The sequence below is a fragment of the Typopeltis vanoorti genome, chromosome 22 (assembly GCF_054136105.1).
Source record: "Typopeltis vanoorti isolate ZY-2024b chromosome 22, IOZ_Tvanoo_1.0, whole genome shotgun sequence".
Lineage (NCBI taxonomy): Eukaryota > Metazoa > Arthropoda > Arachnida > Uropygi > Thelyphonidae > Typopeltis > Typopeltis vanoorti.
In genome coordinates, this window is record NC_143570.1 from 3,131,118 (window position 1) to 3,155,597 (window position 24,480).

At 38.4% G+C, this 24,480-nt stretch overlaps 1 protein-coding gene across 1 annotated transcript in view; it reads left to right on the top strand.

The window, feature by feature from the left end:
- dtn (transmembrane protein 132C dtn) overlaps nucleotides 1–24,480 on the top strand; it is a 151,738-nt gene that overhangs the window by 77,491 nt on the left and 49,767 nt on the right. The window contains exon 3 of the mRNA XM_090412020.1: nucleotides 5,622–5,783. Coding sequence (XP_090268146.1) covers nucleotides 5,622–5,783 — 162 coding nt within the window. The remainder of the gene's footprint in view (nucleotides 1–5,621; nucleotides 5,784–24,480) is intronic.

Consider the following 24,480-nt stretch of genomic DNA (forward strand, 5'->3'; position numbering starts at 1 on the left):
GGGAATGAGAAGAGAACGCCTCGAGACCATATATCACAAAGACACAGATGCAGTTCAACGAAGAGTGTCGAACGTGGAGCTTCCATCAGTTTAAAGGCCAGAAGTTATGGTCACCTAAACCTCGTCAATCTTGCTTTTTTCTTTTTTTTTTAGCGAGTAGTTATTCCTGGCAGTACTTAAATATTTATTGATATTGACTCGCTGTCTGTCACGAGGACTGATCAGTCGCACTCTGCTCTCATCCATCAGGTGAGTCTGATCAATACACCTTGTGCAAATGGCACGAGCTGGCAGCTAGTGACGGTTGGCTTTCGGCGCACGAGGCGAAGTGAAGCCGCATCTCGAACCACAAGGGAAAGACGAAGCGATACCCTGGGGAATTGCTCCACTCAACGATGTAATGAAAGAAATTTTTCTCCAAGAATCGTACACGAATAGCAGAGAGAGAGCTGCAGTTCGTGTGGTTTCGTATAAACGACCGCAGCGACACCCTACTTGGCCTCCAGAGAAGGTCGCATTGCGATAAGAACTAATATTAGACCTATCCACGGATAGGTCTAATCTTATTTTCCACGAAGATTAAGGTACAACATCGTTATGAGTCTCCTCCAAGGCTGGTTTGTCATTTCCGCTTCTGTCTTCGTTACGTCTGATTCGAAGCGGTTTCTACACTGGTGTGGCCTAATTTAATAAGCAATCCTTTTATGTTTTCGAAGTGCAGACAAAGGATGGACAGCGTTTTAAGCATAAAACAGTACCAAGAACTGTCCTTTAATTTCTAGGTAGTGTTTTTGTATCCTTACCAAAGGTAGATGGCGGCTATAAAGCTGCTCTTTCCACATATAAGGAAGAGAGCTTGATTGTCGCCTCTAGACCAACATGATGGCCTCTCTCTTTCCGATGTATTTCACGTGCGATTGGACCATTACAGCATATTGCCTCGAACAATCGTTTCGCAGATCTGTATCGATTTATTCATCGTTGTGTCTGATGGTGTTTTATTTTGCGACTCTGTGTGGTATATTAAAAGGCGCAGTTTTTAGAGTGGCTTTCGGAAACCAATTAAAAAATAACTCGCTCTATTCACTCACGTGCGCACGAACTTTGCGTGTATTAAATGTGTTAAGGAAATTTCTGGGAAATAGTTTGAATCTCGCCCACCGACGATATATAACCGACAGAAGTAGAAATAGTTATGAATCGTTTCTGATTACATCAAGTTAGGAATATGAGGCTAAGATGTTTGTGCGGGGGAGATAGCACTATTAGTAATCGTTCTCAATCAGAATTTTGGGCAGTCTTTTTTATTTAGTTTCTTTACTAGGAAAATTTAAAATTTCAGCAGTGATTTTTGTTTACTTTTTTGTGAGGATTCAGAAACTACATTTGTGTCCGTTGTCAAAGGTAACCAGCTTTTAACGTAGAATATAGTAACCTAGCGTTTATGGATCGATACATCAAGTCAGGAAAGGCTGCGAGATGAGTGAACCTCACCCCTGGCGCTATTGTTATAAACGCGAAACGCAGTACAGTGTAACCAATCGGCCACATTTCTGTCCATCTCGTACAAATTTCCACTTACGAGTATGATCCTTCAGCACAGATGGAAGGGGGGGTGCGATAATTAAAATCACTTAGGAAAGGCAGAAGGAGGAGTCAAGTAATGCTTCTCAAATGTAATTTTCATTATGCGAATATTTTATCACCCCTGGAGGGTAATGCATTCTTGGAATATTCTATCCCCATAACCCTAGTTTGAATGCTTTCACCGCTCTCTCTCGCACATAAAGCTTGTTAACTTAATCCAGCGTTTCCCAACGTGAGGCAATTAGAAAATGATGTTGCATTCGTCACCTCATCATCGATATACTCAAAAAACTCGCCATTGTCGGCGATAAATTAGCGATGTTGCAACCCTGACTTTCCGAGAAAAAAAGCTAACATCACTAGTACAGCAGTCAACATGAATACAGTATCAAGAAGAAAAAGCAAAATGATGAGTCCATTAGAACTTCATTCAACATAAAAGGAACAATGGCATGGCTTTCTGACGAGACAGAAACGAAATACCGAAATTCAACTAATTTTGTAAAAAAAAAAAAAAAAAAAAAAAAAAATCCTGTTGCCCTTCCCGTCGTCACATTTAGTTGAATGTGGCTTTAGTGCTGTAAATGACTTGCTACTGTAAAAAAGAAATCATCTGGATATCGCAAACCTAAATGAAAATGACTAAATTAGTACCTCAAATAAAAACTCTTTGCAGCAGACATTAAGCTCAGGGATCGCATTAACTTGGATTTTATTTTCCCGAGTTGAGTTCGATTTATGTTTGATAATATACATAAGTGTAATATAAAATTTATATTCATTGAAGAAAGTCAAATTGAAAACAGTTTTACCTTTTTTATTTAAAGTACCTGTTTATATTATACTTTTTCAGAACTTGGTTGACTATTATGCTGGGGGGGGGCATCAAAATCTTTGAGGCGTTGAGGGGGGCATGATCCAAAAAACGTTGGGAAACACTGATTTAATCTGAAGAGATAACTTATAGGATACCATTTCGGCTGTGTGGATGTGTGCACCGATATACACTGTGGTGAAATAAGTATTAGAAACCCATATTTTAAGAAGGAAACTGATATTCCTGCTCTCATGCGAGACCTTTACTACTATATGTAGATATATCCATGCAACAGAAGATATTTGATGTACTTGCTAGAGTTGACTGTACATCGTATTCTATCGGTAGCATGTGCAGGACTTCGAAAGAGGTCCTATTATTGGACACTGTATGAATGACTTATCCGTTAGTGGTATTGATGAAAGACTTCATCATTCAAACTCAACTGTGCTACACGTTGTCAGCTAAAATATGCTGCGGGAAGTGTCCCCCCCCCCCTCAGCCTGGCAACACTAAAATACCACGGGGCTCGGAAGGATGGTACGGAAATCTCGGCAGTTGAATGTGTTTCGAAATAGTTGAGATCTGTAGGGATTCACATCAGCGGAGTTGGATTGTTTTGAACTACGACAGAACTAAATAAGGCCGGGGGACCAAATATTTTAAGCCCGTTAATTGTTTGCATTCTTCTTTCGGGTTTGCCTGTTTTTAGGAAGAAAACTCACTTCTGTGTGAGACCGGCCAACTTGCCTTCAACTGAAAATTCCTGAGGAGGATTCTTCACATCCTAGACAGTATTCGGACTCAGGTCTTTCCAACTAAAGGACATCGCCGATACCGACTGTGCCACAGAGATCTATTTAGATCAGCAATAAGACACTACATTCTCCGACATATCAGTCATAAGGCAAGAGGATGGAATACACCTTTTCCAATCGGATGAAAACGTGCGGGTGTGACAGATGCTTTATAGAAAGATGTCTTAACTGTAAAGTTTGGTAGCGATATGGTTTAGTGATTATAGCTGTTTCTCCTTGTATGATCTGAAAGGATATTCGACACTTTGGGAAAATGCGATGCTTTCTACGTTGTGATGCGTTTTACAGATCTGACCAATGTGTCTCTTTCAGTGTACCACATCATACTGCGACATGTTGACTTGGCAAACTAAACCATTAGAGGGTGTTGGTTAGCAGTGGCTCTTGTGCTTATGAGTTTGGTGGAGGAATAATTCAGGAGTGGCCAATTCAGCAGATCATAAAAGTATTTGTAGAACAGGCATAGGGCGGAAACTGAACGTCAATGGGGGATCATTGATTGCCCTCTTTTGGATAGAATTGAGCAATCTTAGAGAGGATTTTGGTGCGCCTACCCACCCCAAATATGTGAGCAATGTTTTGGGAGGATTTGGGATTTGTATAGAGTTAGCAGCTGAAATTGTGGAAATGCTTAGTAGGCATTGCACTGCAAGATTCTGAGATACCCATTCACCAAAAATATTTGTTATAACAATAAATTATAACAACTAATTTCGTCTTTGGGATCTTCCCCTCAATTCATAAAAACTGCCCTGATTGAGTGTTAGAAATCATGTTTAGCCCACAAGGCAAAAATTGGAGGGACGGGAAAGCAAGTCATCTTTCTTGCTGCCTAGAATCACTGTTTGCCGAAAATCATTTAAAAAAAAAAGGGAAGTAAAGCTTTATTCCAATTTTAATCGGATTACAGCGAAAAATTCCAAGTAAGTTTTTAAAAGTACGGTTGGTTTGAGATAAACCCAACTGATTTTCAGAAGGGTCTTGTTGGTACTCGAGAAGCAGGAAAAACCAGAACGAAATCTTTGGAAATCACCGATAATTACGTAATTACTAAAATGAAGCTAAAATTGGAATATTATTATGAAAAGAGTTCATTTATTGGGTCATTATTATGGTTTGCTGATTTATTTTTACTGATTTGGAGTATACTGGTTTGTTTTGTTTTTAGCTTCAACAACTAGTTTGGTTAAAATTAATTCTAGTATCTTAAACACTTTTTAAAGGTTTAAGATACTAAACGAATGAAGAACTAATTTTCCAGAAAAAACATGTCAGTTTCGTGAATATTACGGTTGTGTTTTGCCACTCAACTGGGTAATTCATGATTTAACCTTCTATCCACGGTCACAGTACATGGTATGAACTACAGACATAAAGCACACTCTTCCCAATAATGTATATTTTTCCTGACAGACATAAAATACTTTATAAAAGTACCGTTAAAATACTTTAACTTGGGCTAAGGTCATACATTATCACTTCGATTTGTGCTAAGATAAATATTTAGTGTGAGTTTTTCCAGTCTTAAAATCACATCCTTTTCAGAAAAAATCAGTCAGCGGTTTGCAAAACATCCGGACCTGATAAATTGAGAATCTGTGGAATACATTCAGAACAGCGATTTTCAACCGGTGTGCCGCGAGAGGTCTTCAGGTGTTCCGGGAGATTTCTGAATACAAATGAATTGAAAGAAATAATGTTAATTTGCGCATTTATTTATTGTCTGGTCTTCCATCCGCACCTGAAGCTCCCTTATTTATATTTTATGAAACTTACGGTTGGTGAATCAATCAAAATTATGCCTATTTTTTGCCAGATCGGCAAAAAAATTAAAAGAATATATTTTTAGTGTGCCGCAGAATTTTAATAATTAGTGTAGGTGTGCCGTATTATGGAAAAGGTTGAAAATCACTGATTTAGAACATCGTTACGGTTGCGGAGTGTACTGTTCTCATCACGAGAAGTACTTAGAAGCGGCATTACTACAAGAATGGCTTAAATCACCGAAACCGTTGTCACCAATGGAATTCAAGCTGTTAGCACGTGTAGTATCACAATACTGCGAGGATGGACTCGGTCACTAAGCCACCGCTTTAGAGGCCAATATTTTAAAATCAGCAGCTTTTATAACATATTTTGTAAATTCAATTTAGAAGATGCATTTTAAATTTCGAATTACATTGAAGGGCTCCGTGTTGCACTTACGCTACGCGTTTTTCTTTTTAAAAATGATGAATGAGTTTTGTTTACAACATTGTAAGTATTAGAGGCTCCCTTCTGTATTATTTCTTCTCTTTGCTTTTGGTAGATGAAGCTAAGAAATATTCTAATAAATTTCATTAATATTAGGAGGTTGATTACGTATACAGTTGCTATCATTTACTTTATTTTACTTTCAGAGCACGAGTTAAGGGTGGTCTTAGAATCCTCGGAGCTCAGGTCTCGCAACCCTCCTTATGGAGGATTTCTGTGGACATGAATGCGAAACAAACAGTTGCAACAGTGACGGCTTTTGTAAAAGACACCTCAACTAATCCACCGCTAGAGGACACTCCAAGCAGGTAAGATTTTATTCTCGTTGATGTTTAACTTAACGTTGCGTTTTTACACCGTAAACAGCTTTATCAGAAGTGCGCATAATAATAATAATGTTGTTAACATTGGTGTTAATAGCATGCAGGAGGCTCTTCTCGTGTCGTTTCTCTTGGCAAAAATTTATTTATTTTTGTTTTGTTTTAATAATTCGCTGTCAGCATCACTCGTTTCATCACAGTTAATATCATGTAATATAAATTTGCTAATCGAGCTTCAAGTACAATCTCAAAATTCATTTTCCACCGGGAATTCAAAGACTTCTATAATGTCAAGCTGCTGGATAAACTTCTTTTTTTTTTTTTTTTTAATTTTTAACTTGTAAGTGAAAGATAAAACGAATGATGATGCAAACTCACTTTAAAATGAGCACGAGATTTATAGTAGTTGCTCATTCTTGCACAGCTACTGTCCGACCACAGATGTGAGATCCTCGGCTGGCAATGTGCCAAGAAGTTATTTTATGTTGAGGGGAGAAAGGAATTAGGTGATGTACGTACCTGTGAATTAGTTTCTACGTAATATCGATTCAGTGTCCACTTTTGTATCATCGCTTCCTTTTTATCTCCGTTTCTGAAGCTCATCTTCCACTTAAATCATTCCACGTGAGGAGTAGAATGCAAGAGTAGAATCTTAATTACCTTTCTAAATGCAAAGCTTTGTGTGTCTCAGCGGATTTTTTTACTTCCGTCGCTAAAATCAATGTTCCACACTCGTTTTATTCCGTAATGAAAAAGCACAACTCCTGTCGAGTAATGTTAACGATAAACATCCCAGGAACACACTTATAGCATTAAAACGGCGCGATTAAAGAGCGCTTCATTAATATTTACACCACCGAACCGAATCATCATTACAAAAAAAAAAAAAAAAAAAAAAATGTAAAGTAGAGTGATAAACAATCCTATACCGTAGATGACGACAAAAACAGTGACACATTAAATCACTGTAACTTGTACGATGCTTCGTTTAACGTAATTGGTCTTAATTAGCCCGCTTGCCACACTTGAAAGCAAAAGAAAGAAGCCCATCGCATAATTAGCGGACGGAAGTCCGCCTTATATGCGCTCGGAATCAGAGAATTCAAACAAAAAAAAGTAACTAAAAAAACTCGTAAGAATCAATTAATAACTTCATTAAGCGCGTCTAATGCAGCTTTTAACTTCTTTTGTTCTTCCCACACTTCTATAAGAAATGTTCGCAAACCAGAGGCGATTACCTACCACTTGGATCAAACCTGGAAAGCCGACTCTGTAATATAACTTTGAAATTTCTCTCGTGTTGACTGAGGCTTCCCCCCCCCCCCCGAGCACTTTTTTCATGCACTTAACTATCCCATTAAATCACACGTTCCGATGCGTGACATCTTTCAATATCTCCAACTCTACTCTCCTACTGCTTCCTTGGGTCTCTAACGTTCCACGTATTCCCGATCGCTCCACCCACCTATTTAACTGTATATCCTTCCCCCCTCCCCCGGTGTACTCTTCTTGACTTCGTATAATCTTTTCTTTACTAACCACAATTCTAACAACCTATAATTACTATTTATGGTTTGTCTTTTGCCATTTTCTAAACCACTTCCCGCTATCAGCCGTTTCCCATCCCATCCGTACGTAGATTATAAGTTACCACTGTGTTGCAGCGTAGTTTCTGATCCTCCCCCCCCCCCGTACTAATGTAAGTGATTAACGACTTCCCGAGTTTACGCTAATCAGTCTCGAATTACTCCGTTCAAACTGGTGGGAATTGCAGTCAACTGTCAATAAATAGTGTGAGGATGTCCTTGTTTGACCTGCCTTAAGCCTGAAAAAAAAAAATAATAATTCAGCTGTCACCTGCACTACCCCTTGCAAGAAGTCTTAACGAGATCGCCATGGGCGTTTTAATTTTCTACGATTTCTAGAATTCGATCAGAAAGACATTTTTTGCAGAATCTTAAAATTAGACGAGAAAGCCGAGTTTCCTTTCCAGCAACTCAAAAACAGGAAAGCCAACTGGGCGTGCTCAGTATTATAATCGTACTCTCTGTGCATTTAACGCCTTCGTCTAAAGAAAGGAGCAACTCCCTCCAGTCTGATTTTAGTTCATCACGCTTATGTTATTTCTTTAATAGTAACTAAGAAGGAAATGGAAGCTTAACAGGAAGCGCTGTTTTTCCATACCATGTAATACATTTATATAACAATACTAATTACCCTGGCAGATTGGAATTAAAATCGATGAATTAAATTCGTTTTGATTTATATCAGACACGGAAAAATCCACTTACCTACGTATAGAGAAGCATGTGAGACACATCACCTATGGCTACGATGACCATATGTCCTTTATTTAAGAAGACAGTCCTTTATTTCACTGCTCTGTCCTTTAGATTTATTTATTTTTTTCTAAAATGGCCGTTTTGTCCTTTATGTTGTAAATTGAAATAGTAAATGGAATATTGGGGCGCAGCCAAAATAAACAAACAGTGGATAACCCAAGAAATCCTAGCTACAATAGAAGAGAAAAGAGAGGCCAAGATACTTGTAAACCAACAAAACAATGAGGAGAATAGAGAAAAATACAGCGCACTAAAAATAAAGTTGATAACCTATGCAAAAAGCCAAAGAAAAATGGTTAGGAAGAAAAAGCTAAGAAATGCCAAGAAGCATATCATCAACAAAACAACCCAAAAGTCTTCCATGATACTGTAAGAGAAATTACAAAGGAATTCTCAGCAAAAGAAGAAACAATGATAAACAACAAGATGACTGAAACCGGGAATATTGAAGATAAGAAAAATCTGGTCAAACTATTTTAAGACTATCTTTCACCAAGGAAACAAAACCACAATGCCAACAATGATGACCATCCAAAAATTTTACAAGAAGAAGTTCGATACGCAATAAAACAGATGAAAAACAATAATTGATACTATCCCTACTGAACTGTGGTCATATGGAGGCAGCACATCAATAGAATATTTAATCCTATTCAATAAAATACTACAAACAGGAGAGATCCCAGATGACTGGAGAACTGGAAAGATCATCCGAATATACAAGAAAGGAGACAAAAGAGACTGCAGAAATTACAGACCAATCAATTTACTCTCCCACACCTATAAAATATTCATAAGAATTACACAAAATAGATTAAAAAACACCTAGAAGTTGTAAAGAAGGCAATAGACAATGAGCCTGGAATCAATGTTAAAGGTTTAAACATAAATAATATCAAATATGCAGATGATCTCGTCCTTCTTGCAAGAACTCCAAATGAACTACAAAAGTTGATCAACAAGCTAAACGAAACCTGTAAAACATATGACATGACAATAAATATACAAAAGACAAAAGTGATGAAAATAGGGAGGAACAGAACTACTATCTCAGCCACCCTAAACGGAGAACAAATAGAACAAGTAGACAACTTCATATACCTTGGATCAAAACTAACAGAAACAATAGATGAACTCAAAACAATCAAACACAGAATAGCGATAGGATGGACCACCATGGGAAAATTACAGAAAATCTGGAAAACAAACAAGATATCTAAACAAGCCAAAATCAAATTATATGAAGCAATAATTATACCAACAGTCATCTATGGAGCAGAAGCGTGGACAGTTAAATAAAGAGAGGAGAAAAAACTGCTGGCATTTGAAATGAAATGCTTAAGAAAAATAAATAGAACAAGTTGGATAGAAAAGAAAACAAACATCACAGTCAGACAAGAACTATTGTATAAAAAGACAATAATAGAAAAAATTAGAAAACAACTGAGATGGTTTGGCCACGCTGTACGCATGGACGCAGGCAGACTGCCTAACGTCCTAATCAATACTTTTCCAACTGAAAAAAGAAGACCAAGAATTACCTGGCTGAAATTAATAAAGAACATCTCGGGATGCAGAACATATAAGGAACTTTTCCGAACAGCAAGGAATAGAGAAGACTGGAAGATCCTGCTCAAGAGAAGACTCAACCCGTCTTAGACGGAAGAGAAGAAGAAGAAGCACACGGCCCATAGAAACATGAAACTGTCATTTCACCTGAGCGGCATATATGGTTGCGTACTTCTACACTGCGCACACCATTGTGTGTGTGTGTGTGCGCGCGCGTAGAAGCTGTGGTAGGAGTGAGTGAATGTAAACACGTATCTTTAAAAACATTTTAAAAATCGTTGAATTTTGCTTATGTCTCCCTGGATCTAATGCCCCCACTGAACTTTCACTGGTCCACATTAGTGAAAAATATGTGGACCAGTGAAAAAAAACAATTAAAAATCGAAACATTGAAAGCATGCGTTTATACCAAATGGAACTTTGACATGAATTGAATACAGTTTTATGAATTTTTAAAACACAAACCTGATTATTAAAAAAAAATTCATTCTTGTGAAAAGTATCAAAATTAAATTTTTAAGTAGTAATATGATTGTTTAAAATGCTATGCATATATTTTACAATAAACGTTATAAAGCTTTTTAGCTTTAGTGAAACAAATGAAGGCAAACTGCTTTTTTTTTTATTATGAAACAATTTCTGATTTGTCCTTTATTTTCTCCAAAAAAATATGGTCACTGTACCTACGGCAGAACTAGAGCCGCCACGCTATCTAATCACGTTTTTAATTCTGCTAACCCTAACGATGAAGATTCTACCACTCACCCAGTGATAAATCAGAAAGCATTTTTAGATGATAAGTTCGATAGAAGAATCGTTGATTCGACAAAAACTGTTCTCAATCCGGTCCACCTTAATACCAAGCTATAACCTCTCTGATTGTTACTCTTCAGCCATCCGACTTTCGCAGTGAACATGCTCAACAATACTTGTGGGATCCAGTATGCCTTCAAATGTTAGCAATCTGCTTGTAACTTAATTTATAGCTGTTGTTCGCTAGTAGTGTATGTCTTGTATTTCTGTTTTCATGTTAATGCACCTGATGAAGTCTTCTAAGAAGACGAAACTAGTCATGCGTTTAAAAAATAAATAGTTTTTTTTTTTTCTATATTGATATCCCTCGGTTTTTGTCACTTAATTTTCTTCTATGTATAACTGTAGCAATAATGGGAAAAAAACGAACTCCGTAATCATAAATGTGTGACGCGAGCAAACGGTATTTGAAATAGAATTTGTAAGTGATTTCTCGTGGTAATAATTATTAATAATTGTAATTATTATTGTGGAATACTGAAGTCATCTTTGAAAACATTATTGGCCTTTATTTATGCTATTATGCGTTCCATATTATTATTATTTGACACCTCCAGGGAGTCCAAAGACTCATCGAGGGAAGGCATCTACTCTACAACTGCTTCCACCACTCACAATCCGCCAACTGACCGCAACTACACCAACGCCATCTACCGCCGACCACCACCACTAGTATTTCCACAGACAATCACAAACATCCATGCCCGGCGGCATTAGAACCCGTAGCCTCTTGCCTGGAGAGCGGACACGCTAACCACTCAAATAAATGTTTTCTAGATATTATATAAATTAAAACATAAATATGTTTTAAACAAAAAAAAATATGTATTCTAGAAAATTGACAACTGTCACTGGAAATAGCGAAGTGCTTTCTAGAATAGTGACATTTGATCATTTAAAACTAGTGGGATATCGCCTCAATAAAGAAACTGTAGAGGCAGTTTTTACTATTCCATTATTATTTGACTGGTTGTTGTCGATCGTATGATGTGTGTTTGAATCTCAACGGCATGGATAATTGTGATCTTTATCTTTGATATGAGACCGCTCATGAAGGATGGAAACCTACCGTAACATCCGTATTCTGTCTTTATCTACAGACACACCATGAAACCATCACACTTCAGTTTATGAAATACGTAACTAAAAAGATTTATCCATCCATATGAAGAAAGTCAGTTTGTGTGTTGCGACTAAGTATAATCGTGTATCCACTGTTCGATCGAGGAAATTAGTGGCGGCGAAAGGTACACTAACCCAGTTTATATCGATTTCTTAGTGGTGAAATCTCATGAGAAGAAGGAAACCGGATTTATTGAGCTGACGACTTCTTCAAACAACATGTGACAGAAGGAACTCGAGGTCAAAGAGCCTTAGATCTGATTTATAGTATCGGTTAAAGACGTGACTATTCTGCCTCCAGTCGGTGACAGCGACATGCTGTACCTACTTGGGAAGAACAGTCACGTCGTCTTTAACCGAACCCCCCCCCCCCTTTTCCGATAGCAGGAAATTATGAGCAGCTGAGAAGTACGCTGGATTCAGTCCCATAGTATCGGCAGCGCATGGGAAACATTTAAAAATCCTTAAATAATGTACTCTTGAAATGTGTCTCTAAAGTTCAAAGACTATATAGTAAGATGCAGGCGAGGTTGTTCAACTAATGAGTACCCGTTTTGCCAAGAATTATCAAGCTTAATGCTACCGCTTCACCAAACCAAGAAACTCTGGAATATGAAGAGGAGATCTTAGAGCTGTTGCATAAATCGAATAAGAATTTTGCAAAATAGGCGCTGTTTGGATGTCATCATGAACGCTAAAAGACTACTCAGATGAACTGGCTGTGATTTTGACCAGGCTGTATAAGTTCAGTCTCAAAACATGAAGATTCCACTAGAGCGGAAAGAATGTATTGATAATTCCATTGCACAAGGCAAAGTATTATTGACTTATCTCGGGAGTGGTGGTGGTGAAGATTTGCAAAATTTGGTGCAAGTTCATAAATGGGCCGACAGAAAATCTCTATTTTGCAATTAACAGTGGGTTTATTGGTAAAAGGGAAGGTCAGTTTTGAGCAACTTTTTTATAATAATGTTACCATTGAGTGAGAGAAGGACGCGCCGTGATACTTTTGGATTTTGCCAAGGCTTTTTATAGGATGGAAGATAGTTGCATAAGTCAGAAGATATGGGATTGGATTATAAAATTTAGCTTGAATAGATGATAGAAGAGTATGGCTGACTGACAGATATCAAAAACTGTTTTTTTGGGGGAGGGGGGTGCAAAATATAAGTTAACTAGGTGGTGAAAAACAGAGATCAGTGTCCTTGGTCCAATTTTATTTATTCTTTACATTAATGACATCGGGAAGGATTGGACAGGTGACCTACAGCTGTTTGCTAATGATGCAAAGACAGGCAAGGTAATCAGGAATGGGACTTAGCACTTACAGAATGATTTGAATAGGCTGGAATTGTGAGCATGGGCTATAATTCAATGTTAATAAATGAAAAGTCATGCACTTTGGTGTGACGAAATATCCAGCGGCGCATTATTATGTTTGTGGGATTATGCTTGAAGAAACTGATCAGGCTAGGGATCTTGGAGGGCTAGTAGACATGAAGCTCAAGGGCTATATATGAGAATAAAACCCAGAGTATAATTGCAACTCTGAAACGAATACCGAAGGCCTTGATGCGACATAGATCTAGTGTCTTGCAGTTCCTGTGGTGATGTAGATACAGTGAAGGGTCCATAGAAGTGGCCGGGGACTGTTGAATATGAAGACGTTGATTTTGTTTACTGCAGATACAGAAGAGAGAGAGAGAGAGAGAGAGAGAGAGAGAGAGAGAGAGAGAGAGGGATGATATGATTGAACTTCAAACTTCAGAAATGGTCTTATAGGATAACAGTAGATGGATTTTTGTTTTATTTTATGGAGGGTAGAGAGAGGCCATCCACGGACGTTGAGAAGGAATGCAGTTAAGAAATGAGTGAGAGAGTTAAACTTCTTCACTCATAAAGTGGTTCGTGATTAGAATGACTTGCTGATGGAGGTGGAGAGTGCAAGTAGCGGGAATGAATTCAAGAAAAGGTACGGCAGCTGGTGTGGGTGATGTGTGGTCTCTCAATGAATCCCTGACTCACTGGAGGTCTCTGGTAATAATAATAATAATAAACTAGCTTCAAACGAGGAAGAAGTTGGTGTTGCACGCCGCGACACTGTAGAACTGTTTCAATGATTCCTTCGTATTTTTTTAGACTGAAGACAGAAATAAGTATTAAATTATAAATAGGTTTGCTTTTTCCAGTTTACTGTTAAAATCTTTTATTTCTTAATAAGCTTCCTTAAGATATGGAGTAGATGGATTTTTTTATAAAAAATTTCATGGAGGAATTTTATTTTAACAATAAAAATACGAGTGAAGTGATTAGGTAGCTTGTTTACTGACCCCCCCCCCCCCAAGAGTGAAAAATTTTCTTTGTTTAGTTACTTTATAATCTGGCACGTATATGCCGCAGATATTAGGATTCAAGCACGCACACTTCGCACTGTTAACGAATATTCAACAACTGACCAGCAATGTTGTTACACTTCAGATAAATCTTACTTTTGATGGTTTCCATTTCTCCATCGTTATTATTTATAGATCATGGATTTTCTAGCAATAAAACTCAATTCCTATTAGCCCCGTAGCCGTGCAATCTAACACGTGTCTTATTAGCCCTGATAGGATAATTAGCGAAATTCAAACGTGAATTATGGAGTTTGCTTCACCTGTTTGAGCGCACTGCTGTGGGAGATCAGAATAATCGGTGTGACGATCGATTGAATAATAAAAAAAAAAGTCTGCAATATGTTACGCTGTCTAAGCAGCTGCTACGTACTTTGACTCCTCTAAAAGTGTCTCGTGCATCAAGAGTCTCCTTTTTTTTTTTTCTTCCGCAGCTAGACATAATGGCCGCATTCGCATCATCCTAAAGATAAGGTCGGCGTGCCGATGAAACGACTCTGACCACCTATCGCAGCAGTCCGAACACATTCAATTAGGTTATCAGCGGCATCCTCATCGTGCTCGTCTTCGCTCCGCGAGCACAATGTTCTCACTTTATCTGTTCTTTATGCAGAGGAATATCGAGGAGGGCCATTACAGCTATTTCGATGCAATTTCCGAGGCGACATTGAACACAGCGGGATCGTAATTCTACTCACACCGAACCCTGTCGAAATACTGAAACCAAATTTCTGTTTAAAAAAAAAAAACTGTCTTTTCAGTTCTCCTCTTCTCCCCCCCCCCTTTTCTCTCCACCCCTGATTGTTGGAAGTGAAGCGAGTGATGGGCACGCGAATAACAATGAGTTGACTCAGCTAACAGATTGGAAGCGTGGTGCGTACATTACGTTATCGCTGCCTCATGAATACCACTGGGAGGCGCGTGCCAGCCACCCTTACCTCGCTGTAATCTGAAATTCTGATGTATAAATATCTGGTCGTCGCTCAAGGTGTCTGATATCTTGTAATGTCCACTACTTATTCTTGCCATCTTTACAGCGTAAGCGAAAAATCTTGTTCTCGCGCAGTAGTGCGGATGGCGCTTTTGTGTTGAAATCACGAACTTGTGTGTAGAGAACAGTCAAGGATAACCCCCAAAGTTTTTTTTTTTTTAATGGAAAAAAGTAGCACGTAGGCGAATTTAACCGAAAAATACATCGCTTTAGTAAGTGGGAGTCGGATGATTCTTCTGTTCCGTAACTCCCAGTCCTTCATTGCTTCGAAGCAAGCTTCTGCGTAGTTTTCCTTCGCGTAGATGTTCAAACAAGGGCAGATCTGGCGATGTAGCAGAGTACCTGTTAGATCTTTTATGCAAAATAAAAAGGATCGCATTTTAAGTTAACGTGTCTTGTTTGGGCCACATGAAGAAAGATGAAACAGCAAATGTTAACTTAAAATGCTGCCATTTTTAACACTCTTTTAACATTCAAACAGTTCAAACATTTTTAACTTGGACGCTAAAAATGTTTGAACTGTTTGACGTCTTTCTCTTCATTAGTTCTAAATTAAGCAAAACGTAAATCTTCGATGTCTATGACCTGGTCATTCAACCTTTGGAGTAGCAAAAGTTTGGTTAAATGGGAAGGAAGGTTAAACCTATTAACCATAAAACTCATCACGACCTTCTGTAATAAGAGGAAATGAGTGCATGGTGAGTTTTCTACGTTTCGCTTCGTTTGTGCTGATGATGATCATATGATGGTACCAAAAGTTTCTGGGCTTGGACCCACTCATTGTAATACACAACCAGAACCTCGGGGCGAGTCCTGTGTTTCCTTGGGAACCGCTTATTGGGAACAACGAGTTTCCAGTTGCACTTTGATGTGAACGATATTATTTCTAAAGGAATTCATTTCGTTGTTCTTTTGCTGGTGTCGAAGTGGTGGCATTTCGCATGGAGTGGCCACGGAAAATTTTCTCTCAACAGAATCGGCATGTTGGAAATGACCACTGAAAGAACTAACACGGCGGGGCTACATTTACACGCACAAATGAGATTCCACCGCGGATAAATTCTTCGGATCGATGTCATTCCATCACACACCGCGATTTTCTTTCACTACGAAGATGACCAGTCCACAGATTCCACTGGATGGCTACTTTAATGTCTCTCATTAGGCGTCTTTTGTATTTCATTATATTTTCACGAGGATGCAATTATTCGGCCGCGTAATGAAAAGTGTCGGAAGGACCCATAATCACGGTGTAATCTCTGCGTGTACGGGAGGAAGCCGACGGTTCGTGTGACCCCCAACTGTTATTACGTTATCGGCATCTACACTGGTTGGGTATTCGTGTGTGTTTCGGTCAAGGCCGTATTTAATTTGTATCACCTTCATCAAGGTTTCCATTACCCGAGATATGTCTGTACGCCTTTTCAGAAGCTAGTTATTTCTTGCAGATCGTTCTCTTCAAATTCCTCTAGCAGTTCCATTATCCTGCCTCGGGGCTCATTAATGTTAAATAATTCCTCTAGTTGGCCACGAGAGGTCACCACTTGCGCATTTCACTTCTCTTGCGTAAATTGCACATACGAGTTCTGTTATCAATACCAGAAAACTGCTTGAAATTACTTTGTGATTTGTTAGTTGCTTCGCTTTTCATTTGATACTGTGAATCTTTCTTTCGTTTTTTATTTATTTATTTTATTTATTTATTTTTAATCGCCTTGCTCCTGTGACAAGTGAGTTAACAGCAAATTAAAGCTATATTTGGAGGACGACTTCACACTTGAATGTTACTACATTCATCTGAAACACACAAAAATAATAAATATAGAAAACGAAAAAGAAATGAGAGAGACTTCTAAATACCTTAGACGCTATTACAACTATACAGGCATCAGTCAAAGCATCGCATACAGATTTCTGATCGAATCAAACAGGAATCACAATGCCACTTTATTAGGTTTAAATTATCCATAGATTTAATATTTCATTTATATCGTTTCTATTGGTGTCATTTATCCCTCGGGCTGTGTCGCTCTAAACCCGAGAGTTCTCCTCACTACGCGCTTGGTCGCAAAAGACGGCGAATTCTCAAGTTGACAGAATCTGGTATCGGGAGCTGGCACGTGATAAACTTGACTGCATTTCCTAAATAATTTCATTAATTCTTGTGTGCCTTACGCATGTATACCGCGCTAAGATAGGCGCGTTTACTCAGCACCCCTCCCCTGCCCACCATAATTTCACAGATAAACAGAATCTGGTAGTGTAGCAGGCTTCGACAATCGAGAACTCGCAGAGAAAACACATTTGTTATTCTACGCGCATTTCTGTAAGGCACTAGCAGAGAACAGTTAGAAAAAAAAAAAAAAAAAAGTGGCCCGCTGGGGTCTTCATTGGATTGACAACAACAGATCCATACGTCATACTTGGAGGTGACGTTTCAAGAATACAAGTAGACCATCCAGTGTCTTATTTAGAAGCCCACTTGTCATTTTCTTGTGTGCCGAATGCGAGGATGGCAGGTCGACGATATACGGTGATAAATGATTGAACTGTTTTTTGCTTTCCTAAATATTTTGAATGAGAAACGTTTTTGTGTGTTTTAGATATATTGTGATATTGATTTGCACTTCGAAATTTTTATATTTCTCCACATATTTTAAAAAATAGGTAACCACTGGACTGCATTTCTTATAGCACTGCATCATCCCCTCAACTTAACGTAATGCTACATTTCTATGTTAAAAGCGTAAAGCAGTTTACGGACCTCTCTGAGAATAAATTTAAAACATCTTTGGTTAGAATATTTGGTTGGCTGTGAGACAAAGTGTACGATGCCCGTAAATTGTGTGTGTGTCCTTCTGGATAGTTTGCCTGTTTTGCGGACTAAAAAAAAAAACTCTATCGCCAGTGTATGAATCCAGCTAAGTCATATTCATTCGACAAGCAATGGGGGAAGTGAACGTGGTAAACGAATTGAAATTCTAATTGCGTTCTTTACAGACGAAAACCAAGGTTTTCCATCCAGTAAAATCGTCCATAAGCAAACGCATTTACAGACATAATGCAATGGTCTTATGTGCTTCGGCCGTAAATTCAAAGATACCCTCCATAAGAACGCAAGCAATTGACAGACATAATAACACACCGGCCTTTAGTTATTTCAGTCGTAATTCAAAAGCAACCGTAGCATAAATCTTGTTTTCATACTGAATTTTAGTGTCTTTCTATCAAATTTAAATTCGCCATAATTTAGCTATTTATATTATTATTTTGTAGACGGACGGACAGACGTCTGTACATAAAGCGCTGACGACACCAAGAATACAGCACCCGTAAGAGAAAACAAATGCTTCACGTCCGCCGGATCATATAAGTCAGGATTTGCTAAGAATGACGAGTATGTCAGTTTAATTCCTCGTACGACAGAGCAGGAAATAACAAAAACCCACATTCAAATCCTGGAATTTCTCGCACTTTTTCCAGATTACGTACTGCAGGTAGTTTTGCAATCAGTGAAACACTCCTGGGGCACTTCTATGAAGTATTATGTAGTTTATCTAAGCAGAGTTATTTCCTTATCTCGAGGCAATAAGGCACTGGTGGTGCTCCGGGGGAGTTGCGCACCCACCTTAAGATTTTGGAATTCTTTAAAGATGAACACTGCCCTGTTCACTAAATACATCTAAACATAAGCTGATGTAATTTGGAAACGAACTTCTTTGCGGTTAAGTCATTTCATATATCAAAGACGAGCTTTGGGCACAGCGATAACAACAGCCAGAAGAATTTTCTTTAACGTATCAGGTAGTAACGAAACGTCTCGATAAAAGCTTAGTCTTTTTTGACTACGATAATTTGTATTTCTTTCTTGGCTATGCCGGAAGTGATTCCGAACAGCAGTGACATATCGTTTTTATCCTTCTTGATAACGTATTTCCTGTAAACTTGTAAAATTCCCTCGTGGGTGACAACAGCGTCGATTATTAACTCCCCCCTCAACACAAGTTTCCTATTGTGTAATCTTCTGCATTTATAGTCCTGAGATTGCAGCCAAACCTTACTGGTAGCGGAAACTGCGAGTGACACCAAACAATGTGAAGCACGCGGTCATAACGTACCTTTTGTCATTTTGACCGTTTCACAAATAGGGACATTGGCTAGTTTGCGATCGGGCTGATCTTTGTTTAAATTGCGCAAATATTCCAAGAAAGTATCTTAGAGAAAGGTTGGGGATTCTTTGGGTGCATTTCTCGAAGTTCGCGATCACCTGCTTATTTTCTCCGTCGGTTTGTACTCAAGTCATTTCAGAACTCTGGCTGGATGGATCTGACGGACGTTCACAATTTCACTTGGACCATGCACGGTCAGAATGGGGTTATATGGTTCCATTCTTCCCTCTCATCTATGGCTGTATGGTCGGGACTAGTAAATGGCCAGAAAATTGGTCCTTTTTCACCCGTTTTTGAGCGTCCTGTAGACTAACGTTTCTCAAAGACTACGAAGATTATAATAAATGGCATTCCATTTATTATAATCGTTTGATACATTTCTCATCAGTTACGTTATGACGGATGGGTTGTCCAAGTGCTTGTTGTAAGACTCACTGACTCGAATTTTAAGTTTTGCTTTTATTAGAAAATGCGCTGAACTTGGTCGTCCTCTTGATACCAGCAAATCCAAATGAGAGGATGCGAACATGCACGCGACTTTGAGTAGGTTGCTAACTATTTTGGATGGGTCAGATAACCGTAGACTGTTAAAATCAACATTTAAAAGTAACTCAGTAGCATTTTTTATGGAAATCCTTTGTAATAAGATATTATTTAAGATGAAATTTGGAAAATAACATTGCGCTTATTTATTTTTCAGTTAAGGTGATATTTAACAAATTTATTTAAGAATTTTTGTATTTATTTCATAATTGTCACGCCATAAAATATAATAACTTATATTTAATCACGTCTGTGTTTTAGTTTGTTTAGACGAGTATGCGAAAAAAAATCACCACGAGAACATGTTCTCATGATGATAATATTTGCACGCATTAAAATCGTTGCGTGGAGCAATATTGGACTCAAACCTTAGTTATCAGCGTGCCTTGATTGTAATGAGTGAAATATTCATAACAAGGAACTGGGAGGAATCGTAGCCAACACTAAAATATTTATAATTATTCCATAATGTAAAAAGTCGCTACGTGATTGTAATAAATATCTCTCTCTCTCTCGGTGCAACTAGGGGAGTCGCATACTAAAATATTTAAGGAGGCTACGTAACAAGCAAGAACTCCTGAATTCAAAACTAAGAAGGAACATCGCAGTTTTTCAGAAACTACACCCTCCCTCACACACAACAATAGCTTGACATTCTTTTTAATGGTCTACAAAGCTGGATGAATAACTTCTTATTGTCCACTGCACTGTTAAAATAATATTTCCGACATTCTCTTGGAGATTATCGTGGTCCCCATTAAAAACAGAACTGGTCCATTCATAGCGCTTTTGTTGTGTTAAATTTTGATTTTTAAACTTGAGTGGGTCAAGCGATTTATGCATCCTGTTACGTTTAGGTCATATTACGCATCACATCAAGAGCCATCCACCGACACTTATTCAATACTTAAAATTCTGCAACTAGGCTTACTTTCACTGGGTCTTAAATGATGTATAATATATTGAAGTGAATTCTTGTTTATTATTTTGCTTCAATATTCTATTCTATGATAACAGAATATTGAATTTAATAATATCAATTCAGTCACTGCAGATTGCATCATCCTATACGGAAATTAATTAAACATTTTTATGACTGGCATTAAGGTCACTCGGGGTTTGTGCATAGGGCTCTCGAAATCTTGCTGGGAAATACGAAAAAAAAAAATGCTCATATTAGGCTCAGCCCACTTAATAAATTGTCTACTGAGCGAAATCTGCAGGATCTTTCAATATGCTGGTGATGTTACATGATGGTCAAATGACCGCGTCATGTTTCGTTTATTTCGCACGAGTGCATCGTGCGCATTACGAAAGATTAAAACTTTGTTGCGTCACTTTAATGGTCGCTGAGATTTTAAAAACAAATTGGAGGTCTCAAAAATCTTTATTAGGGAAGGAGAAAAATAACTTCTTACTTTTTAAAAATGAAATTCAGCCCTTCTTTGAAAGTCTTATAAGAATAGGGCATGTTTGCGATAATACTTACTCGTGTTTACTACTTAATTTACACAAATCTCATAACTGTGATTTAAAATGATAAAAATGTCAGAAATTAATTTTAAAATAGAAACATTAATTAATTATTCGTGCCATTGAACTGCAATAAGTGTCTGACAGCATTATTCCTTGCTTTCCAAAGAAAACACTCTTAATTCGGCTGCTTTTCATATTTCGTTTAAAATTTTAAAGTCTCAAATGTGTGAGCATGCTAAACTCTTTCTTTTTCTGGCGAATTTCAGAAAGCTTAATATCACAATAATAATACGTAATAATTTCGTGCCTGTTAATACACTAAAGGCAACTGTGGCCCTGCAGAAGTTGAAACCATTGTGGGGAGATAACAGAATAGAAATCACAACCAGACTGAGACTAATCGACACCTTGGTGAATTCTGTCCTCTTGAATGGTTGTGAGGCCTGGACTTTATTGAGGGAAGATGAGAGGAGATTTTCGAAATGAAAACTTACAGAAGACTTTTGAGAATCCCCTACACCGCTCACGAAACCAATGAAAATGTCCGAAAACTGATTGATTCAATAGACGGGAGAAAAAGGGAAAATATTCTGACAGTCATCAGAAGAAGACAGATCAAATGGTTCGGACACGTGGAGAGGGCTAATGGCATTCCAAAGCAAGCACTAGAAGGAATCGTTCCGGGGTCAAGGGTTAGGGGCCGATCTCGATTGAAATGGACTGATAATATCAAAAATGGACAAATTCCTCCCTTTCTCAACTGACATCAAGAACAAGAGACCGAGACGACTGGAGGAGGCTAACAAAGAATGTCACCTACCAGCCATGAGTGACCCAACGGTCCATTTAGGACTACGGGAGAGAAGATGAATACACTAAGAAGCATAAAATCAAGAGGGAAATCTTGTGATCCGATGGATCGCTCTCATCCCATTAAAGGAACGCTACTGCTGTATTTCAAAATTGAGAAGATAACTGAGACAAATCAGACATCGTACTACATCTCGCGACATCTGCCCGTGATGTCACGATATGCACTATATTTAATTATAATAACGATGATGAGATAAGAAAATGCACGCGGAGCACCTGTGAATTAGTCGTTTCGTTTATGTATGTGTTGTGTTGTCTTTGGTGAGCTTGAAGCGCGTGCCTCATCTCCTTGTCTTTGCACATCCACACGTCCTCGTTTCCAAGAATAATTTCCATTGCAGCAAATAAGTTTGTTGACCTTTCTCACAAAGTTCTTTTGAAATTCGCGCATTCATCGACCCACACGTCGTTAATCTGCGTCATTAAGTGTCCTAATTACCTCGCTTTCGTCCTCGAAGTGTCGGAATTAATTAGAAAATATGTTGCGGATTTCGGTCGAGTGATGCTCTTTTACGGGCGTCTTCAAACTCATCGCCCTTTACAGCGTCACTCTGACCCTTCTTGTGCATCGTAACCCTTCGTTTGCCTTTCGGAAAGGAAGGTGGGGGGGGGGATCTTTCAGTACCAATGCGCGGACGTAATTTCAGTTTATGCCAGGAGAAGACACGTCTCATTACACGTCTCCTCGTGAAAAATTGAACTCTTTGTTCCATTCCACAGTAAACGGCAAGAAAAATACCCTCCGGTAACAAGATTAGAAACAAGTCTTATACTCTCTTGAGATTCCTTTAGGGTTTACAACTCAAATGTTCAATTTTAAAGAGGAGAACTGAAGTCTTTCATGTTCAGTATGATCGAAATCGATATTTGTTCAATGCACTGCTAGTGGAGCCCTCGAAAACGATCAATGTCGTTGTTCGTGTGGAAGTTACATTCACGAAATCAGTTACGCCCTCACGGCAGCGGTTCGGCCCATGTCAAGAGAGAATCCTAACTGCGTCTCCTTCAGCGAGATCATGCTGCTTATGAATGCCAACCACTACAAGAGACCGCATAGTTTTCACCACATCCGTGATTTTCATTAGATTTCTTCGATTGTCATTCTGCTAAGCTACAAGTGACTCTCGTGTCTATTGTTGAGCTTCACATATCTCGTGTATAATGTATCGGACATGGATTGTATTATAATAATTTTAGAATGTAATCTGCACTTGTTTAGTTGTACCGCTGAAGGGAAACGCAGAACGCAGTTCTTTCGGACTGCAACTCTAATAGCAACCAAATTCCAAAATAGGCAATTCTTAATAATTTCATTCGTTTTTTTTTTCTTTTCTTCAGAAACCTTCAACGGGCAATGTTATTGGGAACAAAGCAATAGCATAGTGTAGTACAATCATTTTTATACAATCCATACATTTTTAACGACTGCTGGGCAAGAAAACCAACAATGTTTGCTCGTGGAAGTAAAAGTGGACATGTTCTAGGTAGAGCGACCTATTACATGATCGCCTGCGGAGAGCCAGAGGGTTGTTCCCAACTAAAGAGGGGAAACAAAGCACCGTTGATATGCCGCTCTTACTTCCCACTATACGGTTGCTTACTCCTATTGATTTTTCATTATTTTTCCACTGCCGCGGTTTGGGTGTTCTTCCTGCGCAGGCGATGGAAAATGGGAGTGCTGTTTGCACCATGATTACCAATATTAAGGTTTAGATCTGTTTAGGGAACTTTGACTTGGTCGAGGGGGATGAGGCCGGCATCAAAATATAGGAACAGCGATCTGGTTTATGGGACCTCGGTGTCAAACTTAGTATATGTGCTAGCTTTTAGTTTGGCGTAAGAGATGGGTAAAAACAAAGCAATTTTTGCCGTTTTTTGGATACGACGCCATTTAAAATTTGTCCTTTTTACAAAAAATTTCAGAGGCTTCGGATAAGTGAAGTTGGAGGATGACGCAAAAAAAGAACTGCGTGTTTGTTAGACGTTGAGACAAACTTTGCTAGCATATTTAATACATCACACGCTACTATCATTATGAGCCGCTATAGACTTACTGTTCGCCTCCCTACCCCTCACATTGTGAAGGTTTCTTGTGTGTAGTAAGGTACTATTTCATTAAAAAAAAACTGATATAATAACTGTGAAAAGGAAGGAAACTGCTCAGAAAAGAGAAGATTGGCTACAATTTAGAAGTGGCTTCTTTACTGACTTTTTTTTTTTTTTTTTTTTATAAATAGTGGCAATTGTTATTGCTGTTGTTATGGTACTGCTGGAATTTCAGAGATTTATTTACATTCCAATAATTAAAACAATAATATTTGCCAAGTCTCTGTCTGGTCTGGTTTTCCCCCTTCAGTCGTTTCCGACCGTAGGTAACTTTATAAGCTTCACCCA